Source organism: Urtica dioica, chromosome 10 (assembly GCF_054948205.1).
Source record: "Urtica dioica subsp. dioica isolate 48M chromosome 10, U.dioica_male_clone48M_v1_H2, whole genome shotgun sequence".
NCBI lineage: Eukaryota > Viridiplantae > Streptophyta > Magnoliopsida > Rosales > Urticaceae > Urtica > Urtica dioica.
In genome coordinates, this window is record NC_142765.1 from 7,023,171 (window position 1) to 7,047,170 (window position 24,000).

The 24,000-nt window shown below is 44.7% G+C and overlaps 3 protein-coding genes across 8 annotated transcripts; 1 reads left to right on the plus strand and 2 right to left on the minus strand.

Annotated features, from left to right (window-relative positions):
- Positions 1-1,787: 1,787 nt before the first annotated feature.
- Positions 1,788-5,581, minus strand: LOC149383326 (cyclin-dependent kinase G-1-like). Of its 6 annotated transcripts, none has more exons than XM_089628444.1 (9): positions 5,452-5,581; positions 3,811-5,098; positions 3,578-3,713; positions 3,381-3,469; positions 3,160-3,271; positions 2,941-3,044; positions 2,252-2,847; positions 2,109-2,171; positions 1,788-2,027 (listed from the first exon to the last, which is right to left on the minus strand). In XM_089628444.1, the coding sequence occupies exons 2-7, from the start codon at positions 4,788-4,790 to the stop codon at positions 2,751-2,753; spliced, it is 1,518 nt and encodes a 505-aa protein (XP_089484570.1). In that variant the 5' UTR covers positions 4,791-5,098; positions 5,452-5,581; the 3' UTR covers positions 1,788-2,027; positions 2,109-2,171; positions 2,252-2,750. The 6 variants fall into 6 exon arrangements, with proteins under 6 accessions (XP_089484570.1, XP_089484571.1, XP_089484567.1 ...); XM_089628445.1 differs by lacking the exon at positions 5,452-5,581 and adding an exon at positions 5,398-5,416; XM_089628441.1 differs by lacking the exon at positions 5,452-5,581 and having other exon boundaries at positions 2,252-2,315; positions 2,468-2,847; positions 3,811-5,240.
- Positions 5,582-11,651: 6,070 nt separating this feature from the next.
- On the plus strand, positions 11,652-13,550 carry LOC149383327 (uncharacterized). Its single transcript, XM_089627750.1, has 4 exons — positions 11,652-11,752; positions 11,815-12,408; positions 12,657-13,011; positions 13,152-13,550. The coding sequence occupies exons 1-4, from the start codon at positions 11,652-11,654 to the stop codon at positions 13,548-13,550; spliced, it is 1,449 nt and encodes a 482-aa protein (XP_089483876.1).
- A 6,272-nt stretch (positions 13,551-19,822) lies between these two features.
- LOC149383328 (uncharacterized) lies at positions 19,823-21,137 on the minus strand. The gene has a single exon (XM_089628963.1). The coding sequence runs from the start codon at positions 21,010-21,012 to the stop codon at positions 20,182-20,184; it is 831 nt and encodes a 276-aa protein (XP_089485089.1). The 5' UTR covers positions 21,013-21,137; the 3' UTR covers positions 19,823-20,181.
- Between the last annotated feature and the right edge of the window lie 2,863 nt (positions 21,138-24,000).

Sequence of the window (24,000 nt, forward strand, 5' to 3'; positions counted from 1 at the left end):
TGATTTTTAACTTGCAAGTCATACATATTGAGAACTACGGGAAGCTTCTACAAAGAGATTTGAACTCTCCAAAATCAGGCATTGTTAAAAGGATAATCATCTTCCTCTAATTCTTCACCAAATAAACCTTCATCTTCGTCAATGGTGCTTATTTGCCTGTAAACTCTACTCAATTGTTTTGTTTTTCCATTTTTTTTTTTTACAATATTTTCATTCATACAATTCGTATATTGTTGTCTCGGAAGATTGAACTCATGTCTTCACACAAGAGTGCAAGAGGTAGTAGTGTCAGCTCAATGTTCAAAATATCGAGATATATCGGTGATATATCGCCGATATATCGTTTTTTGAAGAGTCTCGGTAAAATATCAGCTATAATCGTTATCGTTTTATAAATATAGTTACAATATCGATGATATATCGACAAAATACCGATATTTTTTAGTAGTTAACAAATCCAAAATATTGTCCAAATTTGAATTTTTTTTTAATAAAAGAAAATAACACAATTTAATATGTCTTTTATTTTATTTTTCTTTATTTTTTATTATTTATATCTTTTACTTATTAATTATACTTAGTATAGTGATATCATCAATATTTCCTTATTTATATTTTATAATACATATAAATATATATATATATATATATATATATATATATATATACATATGACAAATAACGTATTACATATATATATATATATATAATATCTATACTAATAGACTAAATAATTGAATATATAATACTATTCCTTTTTATTATTTTAAAGAATATTTGTAATGTAGTTGAAAAATATTACAATTTCTTTGAAAAAAAATATTTTATTACATTTTTTAATATTGAGAAACTAATGTAAATATTAATAATGTATATCTATAAGAAAAAAGTTATAGGTGTATTTTAAATTTGATTGTTTTATCAGAAATTTAAAAATATAAATAGTGGTACATATTTTATTATATGTTGTTATACACTTTTTGTCGATATATCCGTCGGTAATTGATATAACACCGATAGAATCGATAGTCGGTATTAAAACTGTTATAAAATATCCGTCGATATATCCATAAAATCAAAACCTTGGTATGAATATCGGTATCGATATTTTAAACCTTTTGTCAGCTTAGGGTTGTTTTTTGCTTGACACCAAGAGATTAAGAGGTGCCACATAACCTTTGATAGTTCTCAAAGTACTATTTGGGCTAGTAGTTCGCACACGGTCATAGCTATGTCTTTATCATCCCATTTTATAAGCTAATCTTTTTCTTTTTCTTTTTCTTTTTTTAATTTCAAAATTACATTTAACTCGACATCTCAGTCGCAATAACATCCTAGACAAGGGCCGGAGATCCCACCAAAGTACAAAAACCTCCAATTAGGAATTTGAAATTGGAGCCCCCACAAACGAAATCTCATAAGGGAATCGTAAATACAAATTATGTATAGAAATTAAAGTTAAATCCCTCTTGAAGAATTTGGTGACACTTGGCCCCCAAAGATCTCTCATAGAGCTCCTGCACCTTCAACTCCGACAATCCTTTTGTTAGATCTTTATACCGACTGAGTTCTTTAAAATAATTATTATTATTATTATAAAATTACTGTTTACGCGGTAACTGTATCAAATCTATAGTTCATCTAAATCTAACTAAAAAAAATCAACATTTATTAAGGTCATGTATTTTGAAGGCAACGGCAGTCGAGTGTCAATTTCTCAATCCAGTCCATATAGAAGTCCAGTCAGAATAGATCAGAACATAAATAAAATAAAATAAAACTTAGAAGACCCCAGAAAAAATTGATTGGAAGTTCTCATTGGATTAAGTCATCATAGTTTCTCAAAAAATAAATAATAATTGTTAAAAAAAAATGGTAAATGACCAGGATAAACTGAAAAGCCCAGTTATTGCATTGTCAAGGACTCACTTTCATTGAAGGTTGATTACTTGCCTTGTTCAGTAAGGAAGGGATCTCGAACCTAAATTCAAAATGAAAACAACATCACTGGAAAGTGATGCTCTCTCCTGCAAAACAATCTTATAACCGATGCAGCAAAGAAAACGTCGATATGTTTCGAAAGATCAAAAACCAAGAAAGTATCTTACCCGCCCAAGTACGTGCCGAGTAAAAGCTATACACGTTTATTGTCCAATTTAGGTCCCAATGAACTACGATAAAGGAAAAGCACAACACTAAGGAATAAAATAAATTTCAAGAAACGGAGAAACGAATCTTCATCAACTGGCACCTGATTATTGTTAAACTCGCCCTCCAGAAGCGGAGAAACATTGAAAGCGGATGCAACTCAAAAACTCGGGTTTATTGGCCGAGTTAAAAAAAAAAAAGAGAAGAAAATAAATTAATGATATGATAAATACTAAAAATAATGATAAAAATAGAAAAAGGAATGAAGGGCTCTTTACTGTCTCCAGATATTAATATCAACGAATGTGTATCTGAATACCTTCACAGCGGAAATCTCTTCCCGTGGAGGCTCGACTAAGGTCGGTAGTCACTCGCAAACAAAGTATAAATATGCAAAGAGAAAAGACACAGAAAAGAAGAAGCATGAATAATAGATGGGGTGAATGATATTCATTGATTTCAAACAGAGAGCTCCTATATTCGCCAATGTCGCACATTGACATTACAAAAGAGAGATTTATACAAAGCAACTAGAAAGAAATATGGGAATTAGGAACCTCTCAGTCTATGTCAATGATATTCACGCACACCTTCGAAAATGGTCAAGACCCAGCTTTTGTGGCAGTCACTTCTCTCCCAATGCTGTAACTACCACGGAGGGATCTAAATTTCCTTGCAGTTTTGTTCTTCATACAGTTTCTAAAAATTAGTTGTAAAATAAAATATTATGGGGTTTCGGTCAAGCAGATATTACGGCGGGTAAAATGTCTTCACTGCCAGCTGTTGAGGTACCTGTTTTGACCCTGAACCGAAGGCAGTGAAGGCCTGAAATCCTCCCTGGGGAGAGGAGCTTCAACAAACCACTTGTGATTGAGTGCTTCCTCGGCTGAGATTCGCTGTAAAGAGGTAAATTTAGTTTATTAGAACAAAACAGATAAATCTAACAAAATGTACATTAAACATAAATATACTGCACACACTAAATTTATCAATGTGAATTTGTGAAATTACCTCTTCGGGGTCGTAGGTTAAGAGCCTGCTCAACAAGTCAAATCCCAGGTCTGAGAGTACCGGAGAACCTATGAAAGATGTGGGAGGAAACTTCTTGCGCAATGAATTAAACCTGATACAGGAACAGTGAAATCAAACACTAAACTTACAGTTACCAAGATGGAAAACTTAAAAGCCTGATTTAAGTTTAATAAAATCATAATTTAAAAAAAATAACTTACTGCTTCTTGACAAAATTAGCTTTTGAGCCTGGTAACTTGGAAAACCCAGGCCAAATCGTGTCATTTGGTGTGCCAAGGATCCTAAAAATCTGCAAAGGTTTTCAGAGATATGTACATGAGGATAGAACTATTACTACAAAACTAACACAGCCCAAAAAAAAAAAAAGCTAATTGGAGTGAAAGAAACTATAGCAAACCTTATCAATTTGCTCAACTTCTGTTTTCCCGTTAAATAGTGGAGACTTGGCTACAAGTTCTGCCATTATGCAACCAACTGACCACATATCAATAGCTGTTGAGTATTCCTTCGAACCCAGGAGAAGTTCGGGTGCCCTGACAAGATACCACAAAAAACACATAAGTATTCAAAGTTCAACCAATTTGCACATGTACATTTTAACGAAAGCAAATAAATTATGTATGTGCTCACCTGTACCACAAGGTAACCACTAAAGGTGTATATGGCTTCCGCGGACTGCCATACTGACGCGATAACCCGAAGTCGCATATCTTCAAATTACCCTCCTTACTCACGAGAATATTTGACGTCTTGAGATCTCTATGAAGGACCCAATTATCATGGAGGTACTTGACACCCTCCAATAATTGAAGCATCAACCATTTCGCCTCACCGATGCTGAATGGCTGTTTCATTTTATCCATCAGCCCCTTGAGATCATTCTCTAGGTACTCCATTACCATATAGACTCCATCAAAGTCATCCATAACGACTTCCTTCACGTCTACGACCGAAGGGTGGCTAAGTGACGAGAGAATGTTTATTTCCCTCAGAGAGGTCAACGGAAAGCCATCGTCTCTGCGAACGTCCATCTTCACCTTCTTCAAGGCCACGATTTCGCCAGTTTTCTTATCCCTCGCTTTATACACAACACCGTAAGTCCCTTCGTTAATCTTGTTGAGTCTTTCGTACTCAAACACGTTTCTGCAGCTTGGAGTCATGCTCACAGACTCGGTAGGCTTTTCCATCTGACAACCTTCGCTGTCATCCTCAGAATCGAAACGATCTGAGTTAGCTCCAGCGTTTTCATTGTCATTTTCTTTGTCGTTATCCATATAGGCATCGGATAACTCTCTTTCGGAACCTTTAGCACCTCCACTTCCGGAACCCAAGTAGCGATCTTCCTCGTCAGAAGAGGTTCTTGCTCTGTGAAACTCCCCACTTTCGGGGCTCGACACTCTTCCCTGGAACGGAGTACATTCATCATCAGACATAATCTGAGGAGAGTCATCTCTCGATGCCCACCTTGACATCGATATCGACCGTTCCTGAGCTCCTTCCCCGAGAACCTTATCTCCACTTTCTTTAACATCCTCGCTACTATGAGGAATCAAGTCAGTAGAGTTCTTTGCTTCCAAAAGAGCATCTGTTGGAGGAAGAAGCGGAGGCATAATCGCAGCGACCCTCTTTTTGTTAGACACTCTCACATCCTTCTCTTCCCATACAATTGGAGAGAACTTCCTCTTCTTCTCAGATGGAGATTGTCTCTGATTCTCCTTGCTCCTCCTTGCTTCAAGATCCTTGGAAGTTTGGGAATGTCCCAATTCCCGGTCTTCGATTCTGCCATAACTCCTGACCGGCCTAGAATCCACGTCATCATTACGATTAAGACCATAATTAGCCCTTAAATCGTTCTCTCTATGCCCAAAATCTTTTTTAGGGAATCGAGAATCCTTTCTCCTCAAAACATCAACTCCTCCTGCCGCCATATGATTATAAACCACAGTTTTTTTTCAATCAACAAGAATATGCAAAGTATCGAAATCCCCAAAAAAAAAAAAAAACGCTCAATTATTTTCTAAAAACCCTAACCTTCAAAATCAAGCAAGGTACTTCTTTTTTTTTCGGATTACAATTAGAATTCCAAAACCAGAAAAAACAGAATCAATACAATCGAAAAAGAAAGAAACGCGCAACAATTGATATCGATTAGAAAATCAATCGGAAAGAAAACGAAAAACACGGAATTCAGCACCGAACCGGTGACAAACCCTATACCTCGATCTCCGAAAAATCCCTCGCTTGTATTCAGAGGAAATCAGAAGATCTTACCAGAGACAAAGAGTGACTTCGATCAAAAAGAGAGAGAGAGAGAGAGAGATAAACTTCGAACGTTCTTTCTTTCTTTCGTTTAAGACGGCTACGATTAGCGAAAGGGTTTTTTTCTCTCAATTTATCGGCGTTTGACTTTAAACTTTAACTTAAAACGCGTTTTGTGGACCGAAAACGTTTAATATGTACATATAGGTCCTGATTCTTTTAATATATTCGATTTTCGCACCAAACAAAATACGGGCTTAAGCCGAATGAATAAGCCCAATAAAAATTAAATCCAATTGGACCAAGCCCAACATATAAAGCACGTAATATTATCAAGAAATAAAATACACACTCACCAATCGATGACGTCATTCAAATATAAATTCACCGATTAAAATATGTAACTACTCATCTAATACGTGTTCTAGCTCCCACCAAATCCCTTACACACCTCACGTGCTTATATTGACTTGGGGTCCAATGAGATCAATATTTCTTTTCTACGCATAATCTTGATATTCATACACTACATGTCACAAAAAAACCTACCCTACAAAACTTTGAACGTCATATATCAAAGAAGATCCAATATCACAAGTTTCTTCCATGATGATTGTTTAAAAGATAAAAAAAAAAAAATATAAATGTCTCAGAGCCTATCGGAAAGAAAGGAAATGAAGTCTCATGTGGCCTATAAATACCACATTTTTTCAAGCAAAGAGGGGACGGAAGAAAAAAGAAAAGAAAAAAATAAAGAAGGAAAAAGAGAAAAAAAAACTAGCCAAATCCATACCAAATATTTCTCTACCACTTTTCTCCCTAGAATTTTCTCACAAACAATATTTGAGATCCAAAACACAAAAATCCTGGAACCCACGCACATAGCAAACACGCCCGCCCTGAACTACGCCATGACCTGATCCCGCGAAGCGGGTACGTAGGCAGCTCACGAGGAGCACGGTCACGCCCCCCAAGCGAGCTCAACCTCCAGGGAGGGCCGACCTCCAGCCAGGGGCGACCTCCAGGCGAGCTCGACCTCCAGCGCGAGCAGCGCGAGCTCGACCCCCCAGGCGAGCTCGATCTCCAGCGCGAGCTCGACCCCCCCAGGCGAGCTCGACTTCCAGCGTGAGCTCGACCACCTAGGCGAGCTCGACCCCCCTAGGCGAGCTCGACCTCCAGCCAGGGCCGACCACCAGCGCGAGCTCGACCCCCCAGGCGAGCTCGACCTCCAGCGTGAGCTCGACCACCCAGGCGAGCTCGACCCCCCTAGGCGAGCTCGACCTCCCGCCAGGGCCAAACTCCAGACGAGCTCGACCTCCAGCGCGAGCTCGACCCCCCCAAGCGAGCTCGACCTCCAGCGTGAGCTCGACCACCCAGGCGAGCTCGACCTCCAGCCAGGACCGACCTCCAGCGCGACCTCGACCCTCCAGTGCGAGCTCGACCCCCAGGCGAGCTCGACCTCCAGCGCGACCTCGACCCTCCAGCGCGAGCTCGACCTCCAGCGCGAGCTCGACCCCCCAGGCGAGCTCGACCTCCAGCGTGAGCTCGACCACCCAGGCGAGCTCGACCCCCCTAGGCGAGCTCGACCTCCCGCCAGGGCCAAACTCCAGACGAGCTCGACCTCCAGCGCGAGCTTGACCTCCAGCGTGAGCTCGACCACCCAGGCGAGCTCGACCCCCTAGGCGAGCTCGACCTCCAGCCAGGGACGACCCGTAGGCCAAGCTCGACCTCCGGGCCAAGCTCGACCTCCAGGCGAGCCCAACCTCCAGGGAAGGTCGACCTCCGGCCAGGGCTCGACCTCCAGGCCAGGAATCAAAGGCGAAGAACGCATTTCCGACGAAGAAGAATGCAAAGCATTATTTCTCTCTGCGATTCTAAGATCCTCTGAAGCTCTTGGACGCTTTGGGCTTTGTCCCGAATTTCCTTGAGCCCATTGGACTCTCGAAAAGTAATTTGACCCAACCCGAGACCAGGCACGTGACCATTCCAGGCACACCACGTGCCCTCAAATGTTAAATCTAAAAAACAGCTTAACATTGTGGCGCTAGAAGGAGGGGGACTCGAAAACAACCACGAGTTCTCCACCGGAAAATCCACCTCCCTCTACGGAACCATCACAAGCCTCCCTGGTAGATTTTCAAGCCTCCTCTGCCGCACCCAAATACCACCGGCGTTAGAAATCCCGCCCTCGACACTGTCTTCGTCGAACGAGACAGTCGCATGGAGCGCCTCGAGAACAGTCTATTCCTGCTAGCAAGTGAGTTCGCTAGAGATCGAGAGGAGAGGGTCATGACTTTACACGCCCATGCAAGAGAAGAACGCCCGCAAAATGCTAACTCCGGGGGTCAAAGGCCCGGACAAGGGCAAACACTAAATGCGAACATCGAAGGCAGACAAGACGACGACCCTGACCCAAGTATTCGAGACATCGGCCGCCACCCCCAGGTAGAACGAAGAACCGCTCGAGGGCTAGATCAACATGAACTGCAGAACATAGGCACCGACCCACAACGCGTCAGTATCCCTCAGGCCGCCCGCTCTGTCGCAGGAACCAGAGCCGAATCACGAAGGTCTGCTCTCGATAGATTGGGCCAAGGAGAAGAGGTAGCGGATAGCGGAGACGTCAAGAGATTTTCTCCACCACGGCGTACAAGGTCGCCAGGACGTCTAGAGCCTAACGTCGATCTACGACGCCACCTCAACGCTCGGTGGGAGATCCTGAGGCGCCAAGCTGCCCTCGAAATAAGCGGAGCACAAGAGGTCACCCCACCAATTACGGCGACTCCACCTGCAGCACATATCACTCTAATCGATCAAGTATCGAACGAGAGAGAACGTACTACCAGATTTGCGCCTGCCACTACACATGCTGGAAGTAATGAAGTAACCAACATGTTCAACATGTTAAGAGAGGAAATCCGGGAGTTGCAGGCGGCACAGACCAGGACCCCGATCGTGAGAAACATGATTGAAGGCATAGCCTCGCCATTTGTTGCTAATGTGCTTGCCGAAGACGTCGTAGGAAATTTTCGACCACCTAACATGGCACTTTACGATGGAAGCATCGATCCGCTCTCCCATATCCACCAATATCAAATAAACATGAAGATGGCAGGACAGTCACCCTCAACAATGTGCCAAGCATTCTGTCTCACGCTCACTGGAACCGCATTCGAGTGGTTTCAAAGACTTAAGCGGGGATCGATCCAATCCTTCGAAGACCTCCAAGAAAAATTTCTCACACGTTTCGCCGCATCACGCATTCGAAGGAAAGAAAAGTCATATCTCTTAACCATCAAGCAAGGAAACCACGAAACCCTTTAACACTACTTGAACAGGTTCATCGAAGAATCGAACAAGGTAGACGATTACGATGACAACGATTCTATTTTCGCATTCATCGACGGACTTAGGACTGGAAACTTCCTTATATCGCTAGTAAAGCAACGACCGACGACCATGTCAGAACTTATCACTCGCGTCACTCAACACATCTTTGTTGACGTATATCTCGACAGTCGAAAGATTGGTGAGAGTCAACACATCTTTGTTGACGAATATCTCGACAGTCGAAAGATTGGTGAGAGGGGGAGCCGACGGAGAGAAGACGATGAATTCGAAAGCGACTCGCGTAGGAAAAAGAACCGCGCTACAACCGTCGCAGTCTCAAACGCTCGCCCTACGTCAAACACATGACCCCTGCTTGTCGAAAAGTTCCAAAGAAACGCGGACTTTACTCCACTTACGACCACACCAGATAGAATTTTTTCGTTACACAAGAACATGTTCACAAACCCGCAGCCCATGTATAAGGACCCATCCCTGAGAGACTAAAGGAAGTATTGCGAGTTCCACAAGGATCATGGTCATCTCACCGCCGACTGCATACAACTTAAGAGGCAAATTGAAGACCTCATTCAAGACGGGAAATTAAAAGACTTCGTCCTAATGATGGTCGCTAATCCAAGCGCCATTGAAGGAAGACACGCCGCTCAAACAGAACAACATGATCGCGGAAAAAGGCCCGCCACCGATAACGACAATAATCGCGGCGCCCAAGGGATCACGGAAAATGCCCCGCTTAACATTGTGACGACCATATTTGGGGGACCCGAAACAGGGGACACCGCAAATGAGCGGAAGAGTTATGCACGGGCAGCAACCGGAGAAGCCCACGCCCATCACATCAACCTTACCGAAAGTAAATGGCCAACCACCCCGTACGAGACAGTCCACTTCACTGAAGAAGAAGCTCTCAGAGTAATGCACCCGCACAATGATGCGATTTTCGTGAAAGCGCAAGTGGCTAACAACATGGTAAAGAGGATCCTCGTTGACAATGGAAGCTCGGCCGACATCCTCTTCAAAACAGCTCTCGAACGGATGAACCTCGGTGAGGTCCGCTCGAGCCCAGTCAAAACTCCACTCTTCGGGTTCGCCGGGGAGCGAGTCTATACGGAAGGGTCCATCACTCTCCCAGTTACTTTTGGAACGGATGGAGAAGCTCAAACCACGCGACTGGTTGACTTCCTAATTGTGGATCGTCCTTCCGCCCACAACATCATCATCGGCCGATCTACACTTAACAAACTTCGCGCGATCACCTCGACATACCATCTTCTCATGAAGTTTCCGACACCATCGGGAATAGGGGTAATGAAAGGAAATCGGGCTGATTCAAGAATGTGCTACGTCCAGGGATCACGCAACAGAAAATCCGGTATCACTGAGGAATGTGAGGAAATGATAAAGACTGTGTACCAGATCAAAAAAGATCTTCCGAACGAGATCCACAAGGCCCAGACGTTTGAAGACCTTGACCTAAGGGAAGAAGTTGACACTAAGAAGGTGGAAGCATCAAGCGACCTCTCCTTTGTAATACTCGATGACGACAAGCTCGAACAAGTTGTCAAGATCGGAGCACACCTATCTACCAAATTACGAGATCAGCTGGGGGCATTCCTTAGAGAGCACAAAGATGTATTCGCATGGACACACACAAACATGCCCGGAATCGACCCAGAGATCATTGCACACCATCTCAATGTGCTTCCTGGAGAAGCGGGAAAAATCCAAAAACGAAGATCTTTCAACCCCGAAAGATACCTCGCGATCAACGAAGAAGTAGAAAAACTGATCGATGCCAATTTCATCCACGAAGCCAAGTTTCCCAAATGGGTCTCAAATGTGGTCATGGTGAAGAAGCCTAATGGGAAGTGGCGAATATGCATTGACTATACCGACCTCAACAAGGCGTGCCCAAAAGACTGTTTTCCCCTGCCAAAAATCGATCAGTTGGTCGATTCTACTGCTGGGCACGAACTCATGAGTTTCATGGACGCATATTCCGGATACAACCAAATAAGAATGCATAAACCTGATGAACTCAAGACCACATTCACCACTGACCGAGGACTTTTTTGCTACAAGGTGATGCCATTTGGGTTAAAAAATGCCGGAGCCACATATCAACGCTTAGTAAACCAAATGTTCACAAAACAAATCGGGAAGACTATGGAAGTCTATGTCGACGACATGCTCGTCAAGAGTCTTAAGGCGCAAGACCATGTCAACGATCTAAAGGAAACATTCGCACTCCTCCGAAGATACAAGATGAAGCTAAATCCAAACAAATGCGCGTTTGGGGTTGAATCTGGAAAATTCTTGGGATTCATAGTCAACCAGCGAGGAATAGAGGCTAATCCTGATAAGATCCAGGCCCTATTGGATATGAGATCCCCCACGAAGGCAAAAGAAGTCCAAAGCCTCACTGGACGTATAGCCGCACTAAGTCGTTTTGTTTCCAAGGCAACAGACCGTTGCCAACCCTTTTTCCAGGCCATCAAAGGAGGAAATAACTTCATCTGGAGCAACGAATGCGAGACAGCGTTTCAAGACCTGAAGACTTATTTTGCCACGCCGCCACTCCTAGCAAAGCCAAGGGACGGCGAGACCCTGTTCCTATATCTCTCGGTGTCTGCTAGAGCAGTAAGCGGGTCCTCGTCCGAGAAGAAGAAAGAATGCAATGGCCTATCTACTACATAAGCAAGGCTCTCCTAGATGCAGAAACTCGATATCCAGAGATAGAGAAGTTAGCCTTTGCTTTGATAGTGGCGGCAAGAAAACTTCGACCATATTTTCAAGCACACCAGATCATGGTAAGGACGAAATACCCAATCAAGAAAGCCTTGCAAAGAGGGACCTCAACAAGGATGGCAATATGGTCTCAAGAATTGGGAGAATACGGGGAAGAGTTCCAGCCAAGGGTTGCAATCAAGGGACAAGCTGTCGCCGACTTTATAGCCGAATTCACGTATGACGTGAACCTCCACCAATGCGAAAGAGACGCTGAAAATCCAGAAGCATAAAAAAAAGGAAAACTACCCCGGACGGGCCTATATGGTGCCTCCACGTGGACGGAGCATCTAACATCCGCGGATCCGGAGCCGTAATCGTATTTGTCAACCCAGAAGGAGAAAAATTGAAATACGCAATCCAATTTCAATTCAAAGCCTCAAACAACGAGGCCGAATACGAGGCCTTATTGGCTGGGCTCGAGATAGCTCGAAAGCTCGGGGTAGTTAACCTTAAGATTTACTGCAATTCTCTGCTTATCGTTTACCAGATCAAAGGCGAGTACCAAGCAAAAGAGGAAAACATGGTCGCGTATCTCGAAGAAGCCAGACTTCGATTAAAGAGTGTCTCATGGTACGAGATCACCCAAGTCCCCCGTGACTCAAATGCTGAAGCAGATGCTCTGGCTCGGATGGCATCTGGGGCTGACAACGAAAATCTTGGGAAAATACCTGTAGAAACCTTGATGCACCCATCAATCAAGAAGGGGGAAGTTAACACAATTAACGGCGATCCAAAGCCAAACTGGATGACGCACGTCGCAGACTATCTTCGCAATGAAATCCTTCCAGCCGATCGAGCAGAAGCTAAGAGAATTAAATGCCAAGCACAAAGGTACGTTCTACAAGGAACCACACTATACAAAAGAGGATTTTCACAGCCACTCCTTCGTGCTTAGACGAGGACGAGGCCAATTACGTCTTAAGGGAAATCCACGAAGGAATTTGCGGAAACCATTCCGCAGGACAATCTCTAACGCTAAAAACCCTAAAACAAGGTTACTTCTGGCCCACACTAAAGAAAGATGCATTCGATCTTGCTAGAAAATGTGACAAATGTCAGTGGTTCTCGCACATCCCAAGACGACCCCCAACACCGTTGTGCCCGATCCTTGTTGCTCGACCGTTTGGCAAGTGGGGTGTGGACATAATCGGAAAACTACCCATGGCGTCAGGACAACGAGTCTACGCGATCGTGGCAATAGATTACTTTACCAAATGGGTAGAAGCAGAGCCTTTGGCAAAAATCACAGAAGCCAACACAACCAACTTCATGTGGCGATCGATCATCTGTCGCCATGGTATCCCTGCCTCCATAATCACCGACAACGGCAGTCAGTTTGATAACAAAAAGGTCAGAGAGATATGCAAACAACTAAAGATCAACAAGACGTTCTCATCACCACGCCACCCACAGGCGAATGGCCAAGTTGAAGCGGTAAACAAGACTATCAAGGAGACATTAAAAAAGAAGCTAGAGGAAAAAAAGGGTTCATGGGCCGACGAGCTTCCCCTCGTCCTTTGGGCCTATCGAACAACAGCTCGAACTGCGACAGGTGAAACCCCATTCTCACTCAGCGAGTTGAAGCTGTCATCCCTGTCGAGATCGGGACTCCAACTTTTCGAATGGGACCCTTTGATGAGGAAAACAACAATGAGGCGCTCAGAATGGAGTTGGATGTAATTGAAGAAAAGAGGGTCGAAGAGTTCACCCGCATGGCCGCCCAAAAGAGAATCATTGAGAAGCACTACAACTCGAAAGTCAAGGCCAGACGCTTTGTTGAAGGAAGCCTTGTCTTAAGGAGGGTATTCCAGAATACGCAGGTGTACGGAGCTGGAGTGCTTGGGCCAAACTGGGAGGGGCCATATCGAGTCCGGCAAGTGGTACGCGACGGAACATATCGCCTAGAAGAAATGAACGGAACAGAGATTAAACACCCATGGAATGCGGAGCACCTCCGCCAATATTTCCAATAGACAATGGTGCCAAAATATCCATCCTTCTCAAGATGGCAAGCACCGCCGCCGAAGCTTTCGATTTATCTCGTTGTATTTACTTTCCAAAAGTGGCCGTAGAGCCCAAGAATGTATTAAAAATGAAATCGAACATCGTGATTATTTTCTAAAAACAAATTTTTGAATTTACATAGCCACATTAAATTATATAAAATAAGAGAGCTCGCGGAGTCGATATCTCTCTCAAAGAAAAAAAATAAGAGAGCTCGCGGAGTCGATATCTCTCTAAAAAACAAAAGAGTTCGCGGAGTCGATATCTCTCTAAAAAAAACTAGAGCTCGGGGAGCCGAGTTCTTGTAAAAAAAAATAAAATAAATAAGAGAGCTCGCGGAGTCGATATCTCTCTCATAAAAAAAAAAGTAGAGCTCGGGGAGCTGAGTTCTTGTAAAAAAAAAAAAAAAAAAAAGAGCTCGTGGAGTCGATATCTCTCTCATAAAAAAGTAGAGACCGGGGAGCCGAGTCCTTCTCATAAAAAAAAAGGAGAGCTCGCGGAGTCGATATCTCTCTCATAAAAAAAAGTAGAGCTCGGGGGAGCCGAGTCCTTCTCATAAAAAAAGGAGAGCTCGCGGAGTCGATATTTCTCTCATAAAAAAAAGTAGAGCTCGGGGAGCCGAGTTCTTGTAAAAAAAAAATAAATAAGAGAGCTCGCGGAGTCGATATCTCTCTCACAAAAAATAAAGTGGAGCTCGGGGAGCCGAGTCCTTCTAAAAAAAAAAAAGGACTGCTCGCGGAGTCGATATCTCTCTCATAAAAAAAAAGTAGAGCTCGGGGAGCCGAGTTCTTGTAAAAAAAAAAAAATAAGAGAGCTCGCGGAGTCGATATCTATCTCATAAAAAAAAGTAGAGCTCGGGGAGCCGAGTTCTTGTAAAAAAAAATAAGAGAGCTCGCGGAGTCGATATCTCTCTCATAAAAAAAAGTAGAGGCCGGGGAGCCGAGTCCTTCTCACAAAAAATAAGAGAGCCCGCGGAGCCGATATCTTTCTCATAAAAAAAAAGCTCGGAGAGTCGAGGTCTTCTCGTAAAAAAAAAAAGAGAGAAAATCGAGTGGCATCAAAATCTTGTACGAACATTGAAACCTTACGCGGAGACAAATATGCAAACAACCAACGTAAACGCTAGACATAAAGATAACAAAGTCACAGAATGATCCGGAAGTTTAATAATACATACAACTGTCGATGCAAGGTGGGAAAGCGTTCATTTGTCGAAAAATGAACCCAGAACTGGGGCCCGCGAAAGGATGGCGAGTCAAGAAAAACGTACGGCAGGCCATGCCGTCAAAAGAAAAATATCGACAAATGACTGTTTGCCCAGAAGCACAAAATACAAGTTCAGGAAGATTTTGACCACTATACAAACAAAAAGCGAACGAGTCATCATCCTCGTCACTACAGTCATCTAACGCCGACAGTCGCTCTGCATCCGCCGGAGGGACTTCCTCATCAGGGAAGCGGGCAACTGAAGCACGAAGCGCCCTCTCGGCAACTAAGTGATCCCGCTCTGTCCGAAGAGTGTCTCGTTCCCTTCGAGTGGCCTCCAACGCGGGCCGCAGACGACTGAGCTCGATCCTTTGATCATGAAGTTTCGACGACGATGTCTCGGCCTCCGCCCTAAACTTGTTGATCAAGGCGATACCTGAGTGTCTTGCGGTCCTCTCCCGGGCATCGCCGTCCTCTCTTGCAGCCTTCACACGGGCGTCGCCGTCCTCCCTAGCAGCACGGACAGCCGCCGCCGTCGCCCTCGACCCCCTCAACAGTCACCAAAGTTACGCTGAGTAGCGAACACCGAGATGCAACACTGAAAATATATGTATAAATATATTAGGAAAATAATAATAGCACGCAAAATGAGAGCCACGTGCATGAACCTGACCCGACAAAGATCCCGAGCAAGTGCGTCGATGAGAGAGTCTCCGGGCATTCGATCGACTTTAGCTATCTCCGGCGGGGAAATCAGCCTAACTTGCTCCACAACCTTGGAAGCTATCGGGTGCAACTCCCGAGTCGAAGGCACCATCAAAGTAGAGGACGATCGGCGATGAGCCACCTTCCGCCTTTTCGAGGAAGAACCGCTACGGGGCTCGACTGCATGCAAAACGTCGTCCCGCCTCCTCTTCAAACCCACGTCCTTCTCCTCCAGCTCAGGCCCAGTACCCCCTGCAACACAAAGTTTTGAGTTACCCGGTTCGGGACGGCTTCCCCCGATCGGAGCTTCGGGCTCACGATCGCCCCCGACCATGAGAATCATTGTACCTGCAAGAGACAAACAATACACCCACACAGACTAAAAATTAAAGAGTTGAACTGAAAAGAAATAGCAGTACAAAATAAGTTGTACTTTTACCTCATTCTCTCCCTCTCAACGTGTTAAAAATTGTCCAACAATTTTTAACATCATAAAAAAAAATGACAGTGGTAATACCATCGTGTTTCACCACAGGATACGTTGGAAGAAGCGGAGCCGGCGCCGAACCGGAAAACTCAACGGCGGGTCCGGGAACACCACCGGAGACTACAGCCGCTTCGTAGAGGAAGACTCGGAGATCACGGCGACGCCTTTTGCAGCTCCAGGAGAGAGAGAAATGTCGGCAAGGACCGTTGGGGCGGTCCGGCCCTTTGCCCCAGTGAACGCCACATTTGACCCGCTCCAAGATCCCGACCAGTCGGTCGCCCCACCAACGAATGTCGTAATCGCTGCATTCCGAGGGCCCGTCGATCCAGTGTCGTTATGAACAAATGACGGCATATTTCCGGGCGCCATTAAACCACCTACGCCTCCAAGCAGCTCGTGTCCGAACCCGAAACGTACGGGAAAATCGACCGCCAAAGCCATCGTCCCACTCGACGACATACCATCCGACGAGTTGTTAACAGCCAGAGGGTCGCAAGGAGCGGAAGAGCAACCCATCTTGCCCGGAAATTTTCCAATGCCTCCACCTTGCAAATCGCCGGAGAACCATTCTCTACCGGTTCCGGCCACTCCGTGACTCCCCTCGCTCAAGCTAGGAACGCTTGGACTAACAAAGTCTGACCCGTGTGATACGGCTCCGGCGACGGTGACCTCGCCTCGAGCCCGCAAGTCACGATCAGGAACGGCACCGAAGGATGAGTCCCCGATCAGAGGAAAGGCCGTCGACTCGTCCTTGCTCATGTCGAAGCCTTCCAATAGGAGCTCACGAAAGTCGATGTCACCACTCAGAGAGAGGGAGAAATTGTCAATATTCTCTTCAAGCGAAGCAAAGATTTCATGGTTGAAGAATTTTTGAGATGACGATGGTAAAGCTTCAAGGGAACTACGTTGACCAATGTCATCGGGATGAACAGAACCGCTGGCCTTTAGATGTTTGGAAGCCATTGATGGAGATGGAAATTTTATTCTCACTTTTCTCTGGTTTTTTTGTTTCCACGAAACCAAGAAGAGAAGAGAAGAAAGTGACATACAAAGCAAACAAAAACCAAGCAGATACATAAAAGGCAAACGTAAAAGAAGAGTGAAATGGATTGATGTGACACTAAATATACACTAGATAAATACACTAGTGGAGTGAAGTGACGTGACGATGGATAAAAGTAGGTAAAACAAAAAAAGAGGGGGGTCTCATTCAACAAAGGCAATGTTGCATTGTAGAAAGTCTCACGAACGGATATCCGTACATAAGACTTGGGGGGTGTTGTTATATGGTCAGCCAAGTTGATAAAAATTGTTTAAAATAACACACGTGATCTAGCTCCCACCAAATCCCTTACACACCTCACGTGCTTATATTGACTTGGGGTCCAATGAGATCAATATTTCTTTTCTACGCATAATCTTGATATTCATACACTACATGTCACAAAAAAGCCCACCCTACAAAACTTTGAACGTCATATATAAAAGAAGATCCAATATCACAAGTTCCTTCCATGATGATTGTTTGAAAGATAAAAAAAAAATATAAATGTCTCAGAGCCTATCGGAAAGAAAGGAAATGAAGTCTCATGTGGCCTATAAATACCACATTTTTTCAAGCAAAGAGGGGACGGAAGAAAAAAGAAAAGAAAAAAAGAAAGAAGGAAAAAGAGAAAAAAAAACTAGCCAAATCCATATCAAATATTTCTCTACCACTTTTCTCCCTAGAATTTTCTCACAAACAATATTTGAGATCCAAAACACAAAAATCCTGGAACCCGCGCACATAGCAAACACGCCCGCCCTGAACTACGCCATGACCTGATCCCGCGAAGCGGGTACGTAGGCAGCTCACGAGGAGCACGGTCACGCCCCCCAGGCGAGCTCAACCTCTAGGGAGGGCCGACCTCCAGCCAGGGGCGACCTCCAGGCGAGCTCGACCTCCAGCGCGAGCTCGACCCCCCAGGCGAGCTCGATCTCCAGCGCGAGCTCGACCCCCCCAGGCGAGCTCGACTTCCAGCGTGAGCTCGACCACCTAGGCGAGCTCGACTCCCCTAGGCGAGCTCGACCTCCAGCCAGGGCCGACCTCCAGCGCGAGCTCGACCCCCCAGGCGAGCTCGACCTCCAGGCGAGCTCGGCCCCCCAGGCGAGCTCGACCTCCAGCGTGAGCTCGACCCCCCAGGCGAGCTCGACCTCCCGCCAAGGCCAAACTCCAGACGAGCTCGACCTCCAGCGCGAGCTCGACCCCCCCAGGCGAGCTCGACCTCCAGCGTGAGCTCGACCACCCAGGCGAGCTCGACCTCCAGCCAGGGCCGACCTCCAGCGCGACCTCGACCCTCCAGTGCGAGCTCGACCCCCAGGCGAGCTCGACCTCCAGCGCGACCTCGACCCTCCAGCGCGAGCTCGACCTCCAGCGCGAGCTCGACCCCCCAGGCGAGCTCGACCTCCAGCGCGAGCTCGACCCCCCAGGCGAGCTCGACCTCCAGCGTGAGCTCGACCACCCAGGCGAGCTCGACCCCCCTAGGCGAGCTCGACCTCCCGCCAGGGCCAAACTCCAGACGAGCTCGACCTCCAGCGCGAGCTCGACCCCTCAGGCGAGCTCGACCCCCTAGGCGAGCTCGACCTCCAGCCAGGGACGACCCGCAGGCCAAGCTCGACCTCCGGGCCAAGCTCGACCTCCAGGCGAGCCCAACCTCCAGGGAGGGTCGACCTCCGGCTAGGGCTCGACCTCCAGACCAGGAATCAAAGGCGAAGAACGCATTCCCGACGAAGAAGAAGGCAAAGCATTATTTCCCTCTGCGATTCTAAGATCCTCTGAAGCTCTTGGACGCTTTGGGCTTTGTCCCGAATTTCCTCGAGCCCATTGGACTCTCGAAAAGTAATTTGACCCAACCCGAGACGTGACCATTCCAGGCACACCACGTGCCCTCAAATGTTAAATCTAAAAAACGGCTTAACAATTATAGCTAGCATTTTATTGAATTTTAGACAAACTCCATATTTATCACAAATCACAAATCATCAACGGATAAAATGAATGACCGAGACATAGCATAATTGATTACACGTTACACGTATTAGCGTGTATTTATTTATTGGCGCATAGATGCACAAGTTTATCCAAATTATAAACTATATAATTTCAACACATACATATATGTTCAACTACTGTTGGTTGTTGTCCCTTTTTAATCCGAACTATTCTCTGATAAAACTGACCCTCGATAGCTTCTTTTTTTTACCACATAGAATACTCTTTCCCTGCTCTCACAGAAATACGAACTTACACAGGGTAATTTACAACAAATGGATAGTAAATATAGAAAGTTTTCCTTAAAGGAGAGAGAGAGAGAGAGAGAGAGAGAGAGAGAGAGAGCAATAAATAAAAAGGTTTGCATGCAAAGATATTTTCGCATGTGCAAAGTTTGTTGGGATTGGTACTACGTGGTGCAATAGAATGAGTCGTAAAACGGATGATATGATATTTTCTGTAAAAGAAAAAGATAGTACATTTCATAATTAAAATATTGACCATACAACATGAGAGATCTCTCAAAACCTTCCATCTGTCCCTTCTTCGACCTTCTTCGTATTACAAGCCTTTTTGAATATTAAAAAGAAAAAAAAAACATATTGAAATAATACGTTTCATCTTCCTTGATATAAAGTTTTTCCATCGGTTTTTGCCCTCTGGTGAGATCTGCAATCTTCAAGCCATTTCAGTTCATAGCATATCGGAATATCCAAAAAACTAGATAATTACCCATAAGATCCCACAAAACCATGCACGTACTCAAAATAATAATATTAAACAAAAAAAAGCAATACTAATGATGATAATACTGAAAATAATAATGATAATAATACTGATTAATGAAAAGTATTTACAAGCCGATCACTAGCTCTTGAATTTTCACATCACATCACATGTAATTTAACAACACATAACATAAGTTATAACCCAAATCTTGATTATCATCCTCGCTCTTCTTCTTCTGATGAGAGACCAAACAACTAACTAGAGCCCAAATAAAATTAAAAAAAAAAAAAAAAAGAAGAGAAAATTTTTACAGTTTCTTTCCGAGTTCGCTAAATGATAAAAAAAAAAAAAAAAACAGTTAGTTTTGATGATAATAACGCGTTCATTACGACCAAGTCTTAGGGTTTTTCTCTCTTTCCGTTACAACTTGAAAACGCTAAAATCACCGGCCGAGGCACAGAGCGGCCTTAACGTCCAACCGCCACGCGAACCCTCCCCCGTCAAGTCTCCAAACATCACACGGCATCGTCGCGACGGAGCTTCTACCAATCGCATCTCCACCGTCCACGTGGCGCTGAAGCCTCACGCGGCAAGTAAACGCCGGGTAAGCCGTCACAGACACCGGAAGCCTCTCCTTCATCACCAGCCACGTCGCCTTCATTCCCTCTCCGCCGCTGCCGGAGAAGATTTTTCCGTACGCCTGGTTCGTCCACGTCACCCTCCCGAATCCGTCGGATAAGAACCCCGGACACGTGTCCCTCTCCAGATTCGCCCTCCTCTCTTCGTCCGTATGCCCTAGGCCGAAACCGTCCGTCCACGTGTCGGTCACGCACTCGACCGTCACGCTTGACCCCACTGGCCTCGGCGGAGCGATCTCCACCGTCCGATCCGACGCCTTCCAGTCACACTCGAAGGTCAGCCACGCCATCGGCTTCGGAGTTTCCTTCGGCTCTGGCTTCTCCGGCAAGAGAGGAAGAGTCACCGCCGTCCGATTTCCCGGCGCCGGGGAAGTCTTCCTCTTCTTGTTGCACCGCCGGGGAAAAACTCCGGCGCCGGAGACTCCTTGCCTCTTCTTTCCTCTCCCCGATCCGGACTTCGATCGGATCTCAGTCGTATCCACCTTCGCTCCGCCGCAGATCGGATCTCCTGCGGAGACCGGCTTCGGAGCGATCGGTCGGAATCGAAGCATTATCCGATCCACCTGGGACGTGTCGTATCCGTACACTCCACCATTGGAGTACCTCGCTATGCAACAACCTCCTCTTCCGTCCATACCTAACTCAACTCTCTCTCTCTCTAAAACCAATCTTTGTAATCTTTTTGGCTGTTTCTCTCTCTCTCTCTCTCCAAAAGAAACGTTTTTTTTTTTTAATTCTGTTGAGGCACGAAATGTTGAAAGAGTTTGAGCCACCATGCCAGTAATTATCCAGAATTTATACCCGGGCCAGTATGCACAGACACGTGTGAGACGAGACACGTGTGAGGGAACACTTGCACCAGCGCAGAGGCCTGGTTGCCTCACCGTCCGACACGTGGTGCCCATGGGGCGTGGGGTCCACGTGGGCCGATAATCGGGGTCTGATTGGGCCCCACGTGGGAACCAATGGGGTGAGGAATAGCGTCTGCGGTGGGAGCCCAGAGGAAGGCACGTAAGGAGGGACATCGATAAGTGTGTTTTTTGTTTTTGTTTAGTAGAGTCAGGTTCAAAAGAAAAAAATAAATAATTATAGAGTGAGGTAATGAAAAGGAGCTCGAGAAGTGGGACACGATTGCCAATTGGAGAGAGGATAGAGAGAAGAGAGGGAACTATAATCTGGGCTTACTATAATTGGTACGATTAGATCGTTCCAAGTGTTCGAGATTTTGTAACCCCCGTGATTGGAGACATAAAAATGAAACTAGATAAGGCCGTAGCCAGTAATATTTAATTGGGTTGAGCAGATTTAAGTTCTTGCAAAATAATCAAGATTTTGTTAATGTTGTATTTTATTCATTAATCAAAATAAACGAAAGTAAAATAACATAAATAAAAATTTATTTGCATAAAAGTTATGAGGATTAATTTTGCTAGCAGCATAGCATCCATGCCTGTATTTGAAACCTTCATAAAATGTCGGCAAACTAGTAATTTTAATATTTGAGGTCTTCATAAAATATTGGCTAACTAGTAATTTTAATATTTGAAGTCACTTAACACATCTATATTTTCTATTTATTTCACTTAAAATCACAATATTATTATTGTCATTGGGTTTGAAACTAAATAATTTGTATAAAACAGTTAGCTAGCAAAGCTATTTTAATAGAATAACTTCAATATTATCTCTTGAAAATTCAAAGATCTTTCAAATATTCCAAAACCACAATATTATAATTGTTACACGTTGTTTATAATAGTTAATATATCAAGGAGTTCCTTGATAGAGAGAATCCATGACTGTATTTGAAACCTTAATAAAATATTGGCTAACTAGTAATTTTAATATTTGAGGTCGCTTAACACATCTATGTTTTCTATTTATTTCACTTAAAATCACAATATTATTATTGTCATTGGGTTTGAAACTAAATAATTTGTATAAAACAGTTAGTAATAGTCAATCAACACCAGCCACATCATCAGTTACACTAAGGGAACTCTCAGCCAATGAGCAAGGAGAAGCAAGTGACACGTTGGCACTATAGAGAGTCCGTTTGATGAGCTGTTGATGAGCTGGAATTCTGTTAGAGCTGTTAGATAGTTAGAGATCTGTTGAAGATTCTAGAATGTATTTATATATACCAAACTCTGTAATACTGAATCAATCAATGAAAACAGACGAGAAGAGCTTTATCTCTCTCGATCCCCAAATCTCTGTGTGACTCATCTTCTCCAAAATTATCTTGGTATCAGAGCATTTCAATGGCGAATGAAGGTCTTTCTTCTCCGTCATCATCTCAGATCAACAGCGATTTGAGACCTGTGATCAATCCGCATTTCACAGGAACGCTCAACAACGCCGTCACTGTGAAGCTCGATCGCGAGAACTACTCTGTTTGGAGGTCTCAAGTTCTTCCGGCGATTCTAGGTCACAACCTTCAAGGTCTGATCTATGGAACCAGAGCTCAACCACCTCAATTCATAGAGTCAGTCGACGAGCGAGGAGCGAAAGTTTCAGTTCCGAATGTTGAGTTCGAGATATGGACTCGTGAAGATCAACTTCTCCTTAGTTGGATGTTGTCTTCGCTATCAACAACAATCCTACGGTCCGTCACAAGGATCAGAACAGCTCAAGCTTTGTGGATCGCACTAGAGCAACGATTTGCTGTTAAGTCGAGAGCTCGAGTGATGCCATTGAAGCTGCAGTTACATACCACAAAGAAAGGCTCGCTTTCTATCTCCGGCTATTTTTAAGAAATGGAAGGCATTGCAGATTCTCTTTTTCTTACTGGATATGAGATCTCTGATGATGAACTGGTCTTAGCTATACTGATGGGATTGCCAAGTGAATATGATGTTCTTGTGGCTATGATCAACGGCAAATTGCAGAATCAAGAACTCAGCGGTGTTGAGGTTTCTGTACAGGAGGTCTTAGCTATGGCGATTTCTCAGGAGTCGAGGATCGAACACCTTGCGAGCAGCATTGATAATCAGATCCACACAGCAATGGTCAACTATGTTGAGGCTCGAGGAAAAGGACGTGGCCGTAGCAGAGGTGGACGAGGAAGGTTCTCCGGTGCTAGAGGTTTGAACAACTCAAGATCGACGTGCCAAATCTGTAACAAGCAGGGACACATTGTGACAGCGTGCTGGTACAGACTCGATGAATCTTACCAGGCCAACCCTCCCACAACTGCTCAGCCACAGTCAGCTCCTCGGGCTCAAAAAGATCCAAAAACCGCCATGTCAGCGTTCTTTGCAGGACCTGAGACTGTCTTTGATCCAACCTGGTATGCAGACTCTGGTGCGACAAATCATGTCACATCGGAAATGGAAAATCTGCAAGTGAGTACCAACTACAAGGGAAAAGAGAACCTCATGGTGGGAAATGGTAAATTCCTAACTATTACTCACCTTGGACAGTCAAATCTTGTTGATAAGAATATGAGAAATACTGAAAATAGAGGAGTAAAGTTGAGAAATATTTTGAGAGTTTCAGACATAAAGAAAAACTTAATCAGTGTTTCTCAATTGACATCAGAGAATGAGGTTTTTCTTGAATTTCATGCTGATTATTGTGTTGTAAAGGATAAGAGAACAGGGAAGGTTCTACTTCGAGGA

Coding starts and splice junctions, on each gene's coding strand:
- LOC149383326 (XM_089628441.1), bottom strand. CDS start 5,108: ATGGCGGCAGGAGGAGTTGATGTTTTGAGGAGAAAGGATTCTCGATTC. Junction 3,272..3,380: donor GCTAATTTTGTCAAGAAGCA/GTAAGTTATTTT, acceptor TTCCTGTATCAG/GTTTAATTCATTGCGCAAGA. Junction 2,848..2,940: donor TCGGTTCAGGGTCAAAACAG/GTACCTCAACAG, acceptor ACTAATTTTTAG/AAACTGTATGAAGAACAAAA.
- LOC149383327 (XM_089627750.1), top strand. CDS start 11,652: ATGGCAATATGGTCTCAAGAATTGGGAGAATACGGGGAAGAGTTCCAG. Junction 11,753..11,814: donor GACTTTATAGCCGAATTCAC/GTATGACGTGAA, acceptor CATAAAAAAAAG/GAAAACTACCCCGGACGGGC. Junction 13,012..13,151: donor CGAATGGCCAAGTTGAAGCG/GTAAACAAGACT, acceptor ATTCTCACTCAG/CGAGTTGAAGCTGTCATCCC.
- LOC149383328 (XM_089628963.1), bottom strand. CDS start 21,012: ATGGACGGAAGAGGAGGTTGTTGCATAGCGAGGTACTCCAATGGTGGA.